The 15,416-nt window shown below is 31.7% G+C and overlaps 1 protein-coding gene across 4 annotated transcripts in view; it reads left to right on the top strand.

The window, feature by feature from the left end:
- The window catches only part of CenG1A (Centaurin gamma 1A), a 212,717-nt gene that overhangs the window by 154,564 nt on the left and 42,737 nt on the right, over positions 1-15,416 (top strand). For 2 of the 4 annotated variants that reach the window (XM_076397274.1, XM_076397266.1), the window contains exon 1: positions 13,955-14,366. The exons of the other annotated variants lie outside the window; for them this stretch is intronic. In XM_076397274.1, coding sequence (XP_076253389.1) covers positions 14,141-14,366 — 226 coding nt within the window. In that variant the 5' untranslated portion in view covers positions 13,955-14,140. Of the gene's footprint in view, positions 1-13,954; positions 14,367-15,416 lie in introns of those variants that run through there. 4 annotated transcript variants of the gene reach the window in all.

The following is a 15,416-nucleotide window of genomic DNA, read 5'->3' as shown; positions in this document are numbered from 1 at the left end:
TAATGAAACTTGTCAGAAATAATAAGCGATGACGTGAAAATGAAAAGGGATCCGACAGTAACTAGTTTTTGTATTAATAAACTTGTCATCAGGGTCTGTTTGTTCTTGGATTGGTTTTAGTTTGGTTAACTGAATTTAATCATTTCGAGAGTATTTGCTTTTATCTTTTGTTTATATATATATATATATATATATATATATATATATATATATATATATATATACAACCAGTATAATTGTTTTATTTTGGTTCGAATATATTTTGCTTTTGGTCTAACATAATGTTGCACATATAAATGATGAATCCATATGGACAAATGAAATTAAGATATTCTTAAACCTCCCATCTATTTTTTTTATTTTTAAGGGGACCAAAAAAATTACTTTCTTATAATTGACGCATCACACTTTAATTATTATGCAGCATTAGTTCCTAAGTATGTTGAAAATGGATAATTTTTAAACTAATAAAGCAAAATTGACTGTTGAATCAGTAGCGTATAACACTTTGAACTATAAAAATGTCCAAAACTATCAAATTGATGATTCAGTAAAATGCATTTTAAGGAATTAGGAAGGATGTATTTTTTGGTGCTTGATTTATATTTTCTCATTTTTCTATAGCAAGACATTATGCACTGTTAGTTTGTTGTTTCGTAAATATTTAGCTGTTTGCATTCCTGGTAGATGTATGTGGTCTAACACTTAATGAACATATGTTCAGGATGTTTCTTTTCTTAATATGTGTGCTTATTTGCTTCCGTTTACTTTTCATTTTTTACTACGCTACAGCTGTGAGTTATTTAGAGTAACTGTGATACTAGCAGATATTTCTAATATATTATTTTCTTTCAATACCTAAAGTTTTTATCATAATCTTGCACAAGTTGTGCTTGATTCTTTGATAATTAGAGGTAAGCAGGCACTGCATCCAACTGTGTATTTGCTAGAAGGTATATATCGAACGAATTGTCATAATCGCTTATGATATTTGGACTATTCGAATTTAGTTAGCGTATTTTTACTTCAATAGAACTCAGAGTGTGACAGGCAGGTACGATGCTTATCTTCGTCACTGAAAAGAAGTTTTTAGGGTTGCATTTGCACAAAGATTAAAGCAACCCTTCAAATATTACTGATAACCTTATACAAAACCACTTAATATTTTAAAAACTGAAGAAAAACAAATTAGTGCTTTTCAAATAAACAAAATAGAATCAATTAAATTTTTTCGAATGTATTAAAAATTATGTAAAGCAGTTTTATATTTATTTTTTTCTATCTCTTGTTTATAGCTGACACTTCAACTGATATGTTGAGTATTAATGGTATGAGTATCATAGTTGCATTAAAGGTCCTTGAGAACTATTTTACTTCAGCTACAGGTAGAGTTTGAAATTAGAAAAAGTGTGGCAAAGAACAATATTGCAGGAACGAAATTTTAAATGCAAAACGAAATGTTTCTTTAACATGGTTGTTGTTACTACTTTCTTCTGTTTCATTACTGAGAAGTGTTTAAATTCCCACACTTCTTTTAACTGGATGCCGTTGAGATTTATAATAGCAAGCGATCAAGTATTTACAAATACTTTTCTTCGTTCATTTTCAAGCCTGCATTGTAAAATATAACGTTAATGCTGGATTCTCAAAATTAACTATATAATATTAATCACTCTGGATTTTTCCTTTTGTAAAACATTATTTCAAAATGATTGATACCAAGACATGTCCATTCCATATCCGAAACCGAGAATTATCTGTTTGATTTTCCAATAAACTGTTTACGCAATCGTACGCAACAATGTTATTTCGAGAGATAGTGAAGCCGACGTGGATATTCGTGTTAAAAAAGTTCTTGGTCACGGCTAGAACTATTCTCGAAGTGATGGAATAAAAATATACTTCAATTAATGTCGGTTTTAACTGCGTCGGGGAAATAGTACACACTAAAAAAATCGATCGATCAATCAAGTGAAACATAAAATGGAATCGAAAGTGAAACTTTGTTTTTAAACATGTAGAAATTGTGCACTCATTTTACGAGGTTAGTTGTTTATTAGGTTCCAAAAATAATATTGTTTTTTTGTAAAATATAACAGTTAATAGTTTATTGTTTCTGTTATGTATTACGTATAATATATATAAGTTGTATAATATTGTATCTGTACTGAACTTTTTCTCAGTTTATTTAAGCATTTTAAGTGTAGTTTAGATTTATTTCTGTTTGGGTGTTTTTGGAGTTTCTCAAAAATCTTCTCATCAAAAGTTTTCTTCTCTAAAGTTTTCTCATCTCATCTGTTTTCTATCCAAAAAAGTGTTTTAATCTATGGTCGATACTCCATATTATGTTTCTATTGACCTTATACAGCGTGATATCCCTCTAGAAACCCTTCAAATGTTTAGTGTTAAATACTTCGAGCCAGTGTCAATGTAGCCCAATGGATTTAACAATCATTTAAATGTGAGTGATAACGGTAAAATGTATGGATTAAAGCGTTTATTGCTATCCGATCTAAAGAAGTTTTTCAATCAAATATTTCTCTGCCAATCAGTGAAAACATTACAAAATACTAACAACACTTGTCTCATTCTGGCTTCAGTGACTATACATCACAATGATGTACATAATAGTTTTGATTTCGTTTATATCGTACATTAGATATTTTTAAACAATCTTAATTCACAAATTAATTTATTACTACGCTTCTGTTGTAATTGCATTAATACACAAGCAAGGCGAGTACGGGATTAATACATCAGTATGTATTTCCAAAATTAAAATAAAACCAACTTATTTCATGTTTTAATCCGAAATCTTGGATCACTTCGTAAATCCATTTGAATTAAAGTTTATCTTGCAGCTCTACGTTGGTTACGTAGCGATAATTAATCGTAGAACTTTGTTTTGGCTGCGTTGGATTACTAGTTGACTTAATGTTTTAGTGCAAAACCATATTTGCATCCCATAGGTCCAAATTGGCTTTATCAATGTCTTTAACTTTAGATCAAGTAGAGAGTATCTTCCTACTAACTAATAGAAAATATAATGAATAGAAATAGTTTAGAACCCATTACCGATATTGTGTATTTATCTCTCAATTTTTTTTCTCCATTCCAAAAAGTTGAAATATTTTAACTTGAAAAATTGTAATATTGATATATTGATGCTAGAATATGCACAATTTAAATATTGCATTCCTTCTAATATACTAAAACGAGCAAACGTATTGAGAAACTGGTTAGGTGCTTTTTTTGCTCAATGTATTGGAATTTTGTTATCCGTAACATCTGTTTAATTTTCCAGGTTCTCTCTTAATAGTGCTGCATATTCATATATATTTATCACAGGCACATTAAAAATATCGGAAAAGAACAGGAATATAAAATTGAATATTCTATCGATTAGTTGGAATAGAATCTCAATTTTCCTTGCATATTAAGTTGTTATTGTATTATAAGCAAATTTTGAAATCGATATGGACTTATGGAATCCAGTTATGAACAAGTGTTGTTGATGCACCCAGATACTATAGGAATAATTACGTACACCTAGACCTTCTGTTGTCTAACCCATGGTATCAAGACAATCGCAAAGAGACATGAGAGAGCCGTGCCTCGTTATAACTCTCATGTTAACACCGAGGTATTGCAACTTTTGCATAACACCCGCGCAGGGCAGAATCAGACAATTTGATCTAGTAGTGCAGTGAAATGTAATTATTAAACAAAAAAACATAGCAGTGTTAAAACGTGGACATTATTACTGAAGACTGAGATTAAAGACTGATGAGTTCTACTAGATATAAACCTACTTTTCAAATTATTGTAAAAATAAAGTTGTAGATTAGTCGAGTACGACTATAATTTAATTATTAATAATATTAATTTTAAATATAATCTATCAAATTTTCGTTATTACTGATAAAAGGCATTTTCCAAAGAAATAAAGTTATATTCATATTCCATTAATTAACAGCTACTCCATTAAGTACTTGCAAATAATTGCTTCATCCCCGATTTGGTTGGCGCAGTGGTAAAGGCGACAGGACGGTCCACCTACTGTGGCGATAGTCGCGGATTCGAATCCTGCTGGGGCATGGTCGTTGTGTGTGTGATTTGGGATCGTCTTTAGGCAAGAGTGCAAAATTCGACAAGAAAAATGATCCCATTCACGCTAGTAACCAGGCTGGGTAAGACCGGATATCTTCTGGGATGACTTCTAAAGTTGCTCACTCGCCAGTCGGTAGGCTTAATGCCGAAGACCGTGGCTCGAAGCCCAGTGTAAACAGTAGGTCCAGTATAGATAAACCCTCGTTGGTTAAAAGGAGGCTTTGAAATATAAAAAAAAATTCGTTCATCATCAACACTGAGGTTGTAGTGTTTTACTGATTACCATTCAGTTTACGTTTACAATTTAATATAATCAAAATAGATAAACGTATATCCGGCTGGCAAATATGTATTTCTAATTGATGCTGTTTGCCCTAAATATCCGAGACTGACGGTTGAAAACCAAAATTATTCTCGACAGAAACTGATATAATTCAAACTTAACCTGCTTATAGTAGAAAGTCCGCATGAAAAAAATAATAAGGGATATCCCAGGTTAAAAATCCCTCATATTTGACGGAAGTCAGTTCCTACCACATCCGTATTACATCGATTTCCTTTTTGTTGCTTTATGGTTGGCGTGCTGGTTCTTTTATAGTTGACGTATTAACGTTCCAAGTAAGATACGAATATGGATACGCAATATATCATCCTAGTCATATAAGGTATTGTTTTGTAGGATATATGTGATGGTAATAATGGAAAAGAAATATTTAATATTATTATTATGATTGTGATTGTTGAAATAGCTTTACATTATTAGATTAATTAGGTCAATATTATTATACAAATAAGTTTAATACTATTATTGATTAATATTGTTTATGATAATATTTAAATATATATATATATATATATATATATATATATATATATATATATATATATTAAAAGTTCTTTTTAGTAATGCGTCGTGGATATTTGTGACGTCGAAACATTACAATGTTGCCGAATCAACTCTGAGTTTTAATTCAGTTTGGCTCTGACATACTAAAAAAATTCTAATCTAAATATAATAATTAAACAAAAATGTTAATGGATAAGTGAAATGATGCAAAAATAAAGGTCACAGAAAACAGAAAAACGTAAAAAGTGTACATAATGTCCTGCGGGAAAGTTGAAATTGGTCTTCCTTTTTTTTTGGTTTTTCTTTCCGTATAACAATTTAAGTAAAAATGAGGTTTGTCCTTACTGGTTACTATAATGCTAAATAAGTTTATCTTAAAACATAATTATTTTCCTTTCGAACCTGGGAGCATCTCTTCTTTGTCATATTTAGTGACTGAAAACAAAGACGATGAAAAATCGGAAAAAATGAGAACAAAATGACACAAATGGATATATTTTTAACATGTATATTTCGTTGATACAAGCATTTAGATAAACGTACATTCGCTAATACTATTTTTATCTTGTTTATATTTGTTTAACATTTTTTTATTGATACGCAATTGTTAATCTCCAACTGATACGCAACGGAAAAATTATTTTCAGTTAGTTTAAGATGTCACCTTAAACTCAAATTTATACTAACTCGTTCCTTGAGTTTAGCGATATTAAACGAAAATGGATACGAAAAAACGTATTTATAATTTTCCTCAAATTTTGCAGGGATATTCTAATAATCCTCCAATTTTTGAATCCATCACAATAATAGTTTTCTGGAAGACCTATCAAATATCTCCGTATGCCACCTTTTGTTGTGGAAAAAATAGTGGCGTTAAGACATGATGAAATATTACAAATATATTGTTTATATGGATAATATTATGTTTTAATATAATAAGGTAAAATGATGAAATTTTGATTGATAAATAGTAAAAACTTTTGCCTGTTTTTATTTTATCTTAACTATTATTAGGTAAAGCCATGGCTTATTAACTTTTTCTATTTTCTAACATTTTGTTGTTTTGTTCTGGCTGAAAACCAGACGGTGGAATGTATGAAGCATACCTGATTGCGAAGACTTGCCCTGTATTGTAGTGACAAGTTGAACCGGATTATGTAGGACTGTCTCTCTAAACTGAAACCGCCTCACAGTTGACCCCTGTGAGTCGATACTGCTAGCCGGGCAGCCGTTATTGGGTATGAGGACCCGGCGAAAAAACAGATAGTGAAACTAACTATAGATTCGCGAATTTGAGTTAACACACGACTGGATGCTGTCGAATGTGGTCAAAAGTTATGACTGCAGCGACGGATGAGGGCGTTTCATCCTGGAAGGTTAGCGGTGACGCGGTGCTAAGCTCCCAGCATGTCCACCAGCTCACGAACAAGCGCGTTTTCAGAAGAACTTGAGCTGAGTTCTTGTTTGTGGAAGAATTGAGATATGAAGCGCGTGATTTCTGGAGTGTCAGTTTGCCTGTGAATTTGATTATTTCTGACAATGGAGCGTTTAAAATTCTCCTGAGGAGCTATTTTGTAATCCTCTTGATGCTTATTCGAACTCTAAGTTTAAAATAATCCCGATTGTCGATGAATAAAACTATTATTTCTTCTAAAATGGCTGCGGTATTGAACTAGTTGATAAATATATTGATATGTATTGATAATTGATAGTTGTGTGATACATTAGTTGTACATTTTTTGTTGTCATACAATTTTACTATTTTTTTCACCATTGTATTATTAAAGGAAACCGTATATGTTATAGGCCTATACATTAATTTTAAAGTTAAATCGCATTGAATATATTTGTAACCAACTTAAAGTTGCAGCCTCAGTGTCAAGCTTTTTTTTAAATAACAAGAAAATGTGTGAATTTGTAGCTGGTGAATTGCATATGCGGGAAGTTTTCATTTTCATCAATTTGCCATTTTCCAACCATGCTTCATCGTTTTCAACATCTGAATACTGGTTACATTTTAAAAGTGGTGAAAAAAAAATTGAAGACGAGGATCCATCAATAGGGATCGTTATTGACTACATTTAATGCGTTGTTATACAAGATTTTATTCTTCAGCATGACCACATTTTGGAAAACTGGTTAATATATACTTGGAAACATTAAAATGGGAAGTGCTATCCCATTCGTCGTACTCTGCAAACCTGGCTCCTTCTGATTATTATTTATTCCGACACTAGTCGTAACATTTCTAAGCAGCGCTTCGCTTCTTATGAGGATACCAATAAATGGATTAATTTAAAAGATACATCGTTTTTTCGAGATCGTAGACTGTAGACTGCCTGAAAGATAGGAAAAAATAGAGGTTGTTGACTTTTACTAAAATAGTGTTTTTATTAATTAGACTGGAAAGTCTCCAGTTGATTTAGAAACAAAATGATTTTGACATATACAGAATATGAAACATTGATGTTATTCCATTCGTGAAGGTGTAGATAAACTTAAACTAATAAAAGAGTCAAGTGCAAACTCTTACCTAGTTTTCCAACATAATATACGCTTGACATTCGAAACGATATTTTAGTTTCTGCATTCGCAAATAGACCAGCGCGAAAAAAAAACAGAACAAGGTTGAGATTGATTTTTTCCAGTCCGCCAAACGTTAAAAAACGAAAACAAGCGACTGAAATAGATTCATAACCCAATTTTCGCCGGCTAGGCGGCGATGAGTCATCAGGTGATTAGTTCAGGTCCTTCCGTTGAATACGAAGAGGTCGAGAGGGGGAGTCTAAGATTTCTTTATCGGCCGGATCAAGTGAAGCGGAAGATCCCGGTAGGGAATAGACTCGAAGAGGTTTTTCGACCCCTCCAGGGGTCGAGAAACGGAGGGTGACCGTTTGATTTGGTTTCGGTAAATATTATCGTGATATAACACGTGCTTTTTCGGAATGGAAGCATTCATGCTTCAGTTTATTTATCGAATTTATTACAATAATAATAGAATCAGATCACAGGGAATTAGTTGAAGTCGTCGAACAATTTTTTTTATTTCTTGAGTATATATTAAGATATAATTGGGAGTAATATTACTAATTGGTTGGTAGTTAATCGTTATACAGAACATTACCGGAAAACAATTTTATTTTTATTTTGGTAGCCATGGATGGTAACATGAGGTAGTGTGCGTTATTTGTCCGTATTTTCGGTAAGTTTCTGAGCAGTAATTTAGCAGTCGGTTGAGAGCCTCGAAAGCACAAAATTTATCCAGGTTTCGTCAGCTTTTGTACCTGTATCTAAAACCACATAACTGTGATTTCAGGTTTTTCAAAAGAAAATGTGATATGACCAAGAAGACCGGATTAATATCCAGTAAACATTAGAAATGGAAATACCAATGATATTAATTCTATTAGTCAATATTTAATTAACTTCTATTATTTACAATAATTTTTAAATATATTTCTTGATTTTGGTTAAAAACCGCTTAGATTTACAAGCGCTGTGTCCCTCAGCAATAACAATCATTTTATAATCGCTAAAAGTTATTATTATAAATCGTAATGTCGCTATCATAATTTAAATATATATATATATATACATATATATATATATATATATATATATATATACATATATATATATATATATATATATATATATATGTATATATACATACATATATATATATATATACATATATATATATATATATATGTATATATATATATATATATATATATATATATATATATATATATATATATTAAATTATGATATATATATATATATATATATATATATATATATATATAGCCCAAGCGTAACCCCATTAGCCCAACCAATGCACAAAAACATAACAGGACTTACGAAGGCTTATATCTTACTATCGAAAGTTTAAAAAGAAAAGTTGAAAGATCTGTCGTATCAAAGAATACTGAAAACATATCTAAAGCTTTGAAACAAGTGACACTACGAGAAACTTTGTGCTTGTATGTGCATATGGACTGAAATGTTCTCGATCTAGAGCCTAATCATAATTCACCATATGCACCAATGATAAAAATGACGAGGGTCTCTTAAGTGCAATTAGGGAACATTTGCAAAATTATGTGGATATCGGGTCAGTGCGTCTTTGGATGTTGTTAAATTGCTCGTGAATCCCAACATTGCTTGTACTCCTGATATTAATGGATGGAATGAAGATAAGCAAACCAGTCACGTCACTCCGTATTGATTGTTAGTGTATTGAAGTGTTAGCTGTTAGGAAAAAATAATGTTAATCTTCATTAATAATATTTTTTTCTCCAGAATTGTTTATTCGCCAGAAAGTTAGACCAAAGCTTAGATAAATAATAAGCACGTAGACTGTATAGTGTATGTAATAATAGTATAGAATTTCATCGGACTGCTTTTTATGGAGTAATCCAACAAAGTTGCTGCAATTGAAACTAACTATTTACCAAAGACGAAGTTTTGATGCCTCATTACAAGAATCATTGTAAAAAATACAGTTAAAGACCTCATCTTACTGATTTTGGTTTAAAAGAATGCAATTATATATAGTTCAATTTTCAAAAGTGGAATTTTAAGTCATTAACACCAAATTATATTATGATATATTAATATTTTAATACCAATTTTAATTTATATAATAAAATTTATTTAAGCTGGTTTGGTTAGCGCTACTGTTGCGTACTGTTGCGATAGTCGCGGGTTCGAATCCTGCTGGGGCATGGTTATACAGGATAAATGTATGGTTGTGATTGTTAAATATTTGTGATTGTCCTAGGTAAGAGTGTAAAATCCGACAAGGAAAATGGTCCCAGTCAGTAACCACGCCAGTAACCAGGCTGGGTATGACTGGATGTCTTCTGGGATTATTTCTAAGTTAGTCACTCGCCAGTCGGTATGTTTAATGCCGAGGACCGTGGTTCGGAGCCCACGTTAAACTATAGGTTCAGTTCAGGTAAACCCTTGTTGGTAAAAGGAGACTTCACATACATAAACAGTAGACTAGACATACCAAAAATTATTTAAGTGAAATATAGCTTATCTTACACAAGTTTGAACAGTAAATATTTTTACTTGAATTTTGGTCAGCTGAAATAGTAATCCACTATTTTATTTGGAATAGGATCCTAAAATGTAGAAATCACATGAAGAAATATCAGAAGTAATAACTTCAAACTAAATATATATTTTGGAAAGTTTACTGTCCATATTTAATCTACAGTAGTAATGTTCATGTATTAATTAACATTGTTTTTTTTTGTATTAATTATATTTCCCTGCACTACATAATATCAAATGGTTTGATTCTTTTGAGTCTGTTATTCAAGAGTTGCAATATTTCGGTATTAAAGACAGTGAGTGTACCTCCTCTTTTCTCTTGATTTACTTTTTCTAGTTTTCTACTGAGTCAAAATTTTGGAGAGGAGAGTCAATTTCAGTAGGAAACTGTCAACAAATAAACCCGCATTAATTTTTCTCATCACTACATAGTATAAAACAAAGTCGCCTTTTCTGTCCCTATATCCCTATGTGCGCTTAAATCTTTAAAACTACGCAACGGATTTTGATGCGGTTTTTTTCAATAGATAGAGTGATTCAAGAGGAAGGTTTATATGTATAATACATGCATAATATACTAAGGCAACATTGCTAATTTTAGAGGTTTCTAACGTGATGTCGTAAATTAACCTATTTTTTTAGGCTTATTTAGCAATTAGCAAAAACGCTGCCTAACCCTACGAGTTAGATCAAATTAATGTACTACAGTATTGTACACCATAAAAAGGTCTACAAAAAAGTCCGCGATGGTATATGTTTATCTTTTAGGGATAACCCACATTAACCATTTTTATTGTTTACTTTTTACGTGAGAAAATGGCTTATTTACGAAGCTATTTTAAGCAATACGGCATTAATCCTTATCGAATTAAGTACCTTAAATACAGTGTGCAATTAATATAGATCAATATGGTTCCTTACAGCATGTAAATTAAACAAATATTTTCGGAGATATTACAAATTTAAAATTTGCGTTTAAAAATGTGTAATGTAATAAAAATTGTATGAATTTAGATATTCCAAAGATAGCAGGAAATCTTCATAGTAAGTATAGGGGAAGAGGAATTGTTTTACTCCAAATTTAATGCGTGCAGGCCAAGGGCAGTAATGAATGAACCAAAAATACTGGATCGATTTTAATCATGTTTTCATTGAGTGACATAGGCATATATATTTTATGCCCGTGCAAAGTCGGAGCGGGCCGCTATGTTTTTATATACAACGTTCATATTTTTTCTGTAGTGTATTTAATTTAGTATCAGCATTGCACCCGTGCGAAGCCGGGGCGGGTCGCTAGTAACTAATAATGATGAAAGTTACAAATCTGATATACGGAAATTAATTGTTACTGAATGAGGTTAAATGAGTTATATTCGTTTTTAAACACCTTTTAATTGCCTTAAAAGCCAGGCGCCATAGCTGAATCAAATTCATCTGTTCCAAAAAAATAACGTTGAAAAGGAAAAGCTTCTTTTTCTAAATAGATGCTGGCTGAATGATGGAATCTCTTTACATATTGTATGAACCTTGGAAAGACTCACTTTTTATTTACGGACTTGCGATTTCTATTTATTTGAAAGTGCTATCAGACATACCAAATCACCGGTTATGTACAGTGTTTAAATTTAATGAGACACTTCAAAACGAGAGCTATACCAAATTTGGTCTTTTCCGATAATTTCAATTAATTGTTTATTCCGATAATGAAATACATAATTAGGAATACATTAGTTAAACTAGGTGAAACTGAAACGTTCGATTTTAAATTAGATGGCAAAAATACCAACAAATTATTGAGTTGTAATGACTTGGGTAATGCGAAATTATATTCTAATATATTTAGCTATAAAATGTAATATAAAAATTTTAACATTCAAAGAGTTTTGTGAACTTTTAATAAAAACTGTGTCAAACCTTGCATTGTTATAGTGAATTAGTGGGGGTTATGGTATAGAAGAAAGGTTAATAGTAATATTTGGTGGAATAGCCAAAATATTTTTTATTTTGTGGTAACTTTTGTGGAATTTAATTTTGTATAACATAATTAAAGACACCATAACTACATGCCATCTAGGCTATGACGGAAAACAAATAAGAATAATTATTATTAAACAACTTATTTTTGTATAAGCAAATTTCAAAGGGTCGGTCGGTTCAAAGGGTCAAGTGGTTCGGAGCCCAAATTAAGCTGTAGCTCGTAGCTCTAGTCCAGATAAAGCCTAGTTAGTAAAAAGGAGACTCCAATATATATATATATATATATATATATATATATATATATATATATATATATATATATATATATATATATATAATAGTTAAAGTCATTTAAAGTTCCCAACCACTTGTTTTGGATAATACAAGGTCTCTGAGCTATATCTCATGTCATGGAGGTGCTCGAAGATCTCTAAATTCTTTAATTCTCGAAGATTATTTTTCGCCAACTTCTATTTCCTGACCAAGACTCTGCATCTCATATTCAGCGAAATTTTGTTGGGAGTTGAATCAAGTCCCCAATATGTTGATGTGATGAGAAACTGTTAAATTCTAAATATTTAGGATCTTAGTTTACAAATGAATTTATATCCACTGTTCTATTGTAATTTTATAAGTCTAAAATTGAAAAAATAAACGAGTTTTATTTAAGGCTTACTACGATCTTAGTTTACAAATGAATTTATATCTACTGTTCTATTATACTTATCAATTCACAAACAAGATGCGAGCGGAATAAATACATCAGTAGGTATTTATTTATAAAGTAATTAAATTAGACTACTGTTTACACTTATACACATTTAACTACTGAGTTACATTTATACACTATACAAGTTCGTGTGGTTTGGTTCGCTTCAATCTTCCGATTTCTTGCTTGACTAGTAGTTGTATTGCTTCCTCGTAGCTATCATTTCCTCTTTCTTCCATGTTTTACGGCAATATCTTGGATAAGTTACATCGTATAATAACTTCGAGGTCATTGTATAACTCTTCGTTGGTTGCGTAGTGATAAACTTTTAATTGATGGAACTGTTTTGGTATTGGATTACTCGGTTTGATGCTTTAGTACAGCCCCATATTTGCTGTTTAAGTTTTATTATGGACTAAAAAACTAATCCCTTTGGTTGTGTGCCCAAGCTAAAACTAACCAGTATAGTTGTTTTGTATTGAGAGTTATCTGATCAGTTTTTTGTTTGATTGAGTCAAATATTTTTTATGTAACTAGTAAAAATAATTAATCCCTGGCCATGTTATATTATATGACTAAATTTCAGTTAAAAATTTTACAAGCTTAATATTATTTAATTTATTACGAATTATGTTAATATAATACTTTATGAGAGAGAAATTTTTTGCATCATTCGTTTAGAATCAATTTTTTTCTCATGTCAGACTAGACTATAGAAGTTTCGTTTCGCATTTCCATTAATATTTAAACAACGTCGATGAAAATCAAATCCTGACCAGGTTTGTCAATGATTCATTATCTGTTTATATTTTTACATTTCGAATAAACCGATTTTAATATTAATTAGAACTGACTACTCGAATTGCCAATTATTCTTTGGTCGAGTACGTTGCTGCTAAATTATGTTGCGGTGCCAATTAAGTCATTAACTAAAAATATGAATGAATATGCACATGAACGATATGACTCATGTAATAATTATTGTATTTTATTAAAACAGCTTGTTTGAAAGAAAATCGGAACTGTGACGGTATCAGATGAGATTAGCGTTCAGGAATCTCTGTGTACTCACGATTTCCGAAATGGAATCGTGTAATATCTCGAGAAATCGGTAGATCCTATGCAAAATAAATCCTCGACTCGAAGAAATCGTGTACTACAAGGGGGAAGTCGGGACACGGGCTGCGCGCGCATCCATCCAACACGCGACTTACCGAATAGCTCCCGTTGCTTTGAAAATACGCGGCATTGGCTGTATCGGTACCGAAGGGAGCGGACACGTCGCGTTCTGTTACGTCCGTCATTCATCACGCGCGAAAGTTCACCCGTTTCTCTGTGCAGTGTAACAATCCGCAACAGTGCAAAATCATGCCGTTCTAAATCGACCCGTATCACGTGAAGTTCGAGTCCGCGACACACACACGCTCAACATGGTGGATATAAAGAACGAACCTCCTCCCACACCAACCCCGAAAAAATCGCGCGGGCTCTCCATCAGCACGGTGAAGAGCTGGCTGATGCTCTCCGACAAGAAGGAGCCCATGGATCCGCCCAAGTTCCAGAAGATGCCCGAGAGCTTCTTGAGAAGTTTAAGAAGACGTTCTCTCAGAGTGAAGAGGAGCAAGAGCTTCGTTTTACCCGATAAGAGGAAAAGCGGTAAGGAGTTGCACAGTGGACGCTCGTTTGGTGATTAGTTTTGGTGTCTTGAATGAAGCAATGCCGGACGATATATTACAACGTTTTGATTCATCCTTGAAATAGTTCAACAAAACTGATAAATAATCGAACACAGTATTACCAATACTCAAGTCAACAACCAATTCGTGTTTACATTTCTACATAAAAATCAAAATACCTGTTGAAGTAATATACCGCTGATATCAAATAAAAATATTAGGTGATATTTTTAGATGGGTTCTATTGGCATGGCCCGTGTTTCTCTTTATTCAAAACTCGTGATTTGTTTCTACATTTCGTGCGAATCTATCTGTTTCTGTTTTACGTACCGACACGTTATCGTTTATTTTTCTTGGCTAGAACACGGATCGTACAATATTTTCGATAATTTTCAATCAAAGGTAACCTTCATCTGTCGATAGTAAACTGGTTAGGTTTTTTCTTAATTCAAATAAAACGGTTGTTAATTCAAGCTGAACATGATTTCTACTTAGAAATACATATAACATTGCTTGAGATAACGTCATTGCCAAATCTTTCAATCCTGATCAATCCGTTTAATGGTGACGATTTCGTTTGAGGTTTATTAGTTTTCATCTGTTTATTAAAACATTGGCGAAAAGTTAAACATAAATATTTTATTTGTTGATTACTACAAGATTTTAATTGCGAAGATGAAAGAAAGAAGAAAATAAATGTTAAATGGAAATATGTATAAAAAGCATGTGAATGATTGTTCAAAATTGTGACAGTTTAGTTTGAATGTTTTATCAGTTTTCAGTCAGCTTATAAAAATAACTTTAAATATCGCTTTGTACGAACAAAATAAATAAATTCAAATAAAACTGTTCTTAATTCAAACTTAAAATTATGTATAAAAACATGGCAGTGGTCGTTTGAATTAAGAGGAAGTTTTACCTCTTTATAATGAACTATTTAATCAATGGTAATTGCTCAACCTTGGTTCTCGTTTAATGAACAAGTCTATGATAATTTCTTTTAAACCTTATTGGTTTCTAATAAGCTTAT

The sequence above is a fragment of the Rhynchophorus ferrugineus genome, unplaced genomic scaffold (genome assembly GCF_030347505.1).
Source record: "Rhynchophorus ferrugineus isolate W39M unplaced genomic scaffold, kcgeb_rfMv2 rfM1, whole genome shotgun sequence".
Taxonomy (NCBI): Eukaryota; Metazoa; Arthropoda; class Insecta; order Coleoptera; family Curculionidae; genus Rhynchophorus; species Rhynchophorus ferrugineus.
This window is presented reverse-complemented; position numbering and strand designations above follow the sequence as displayed.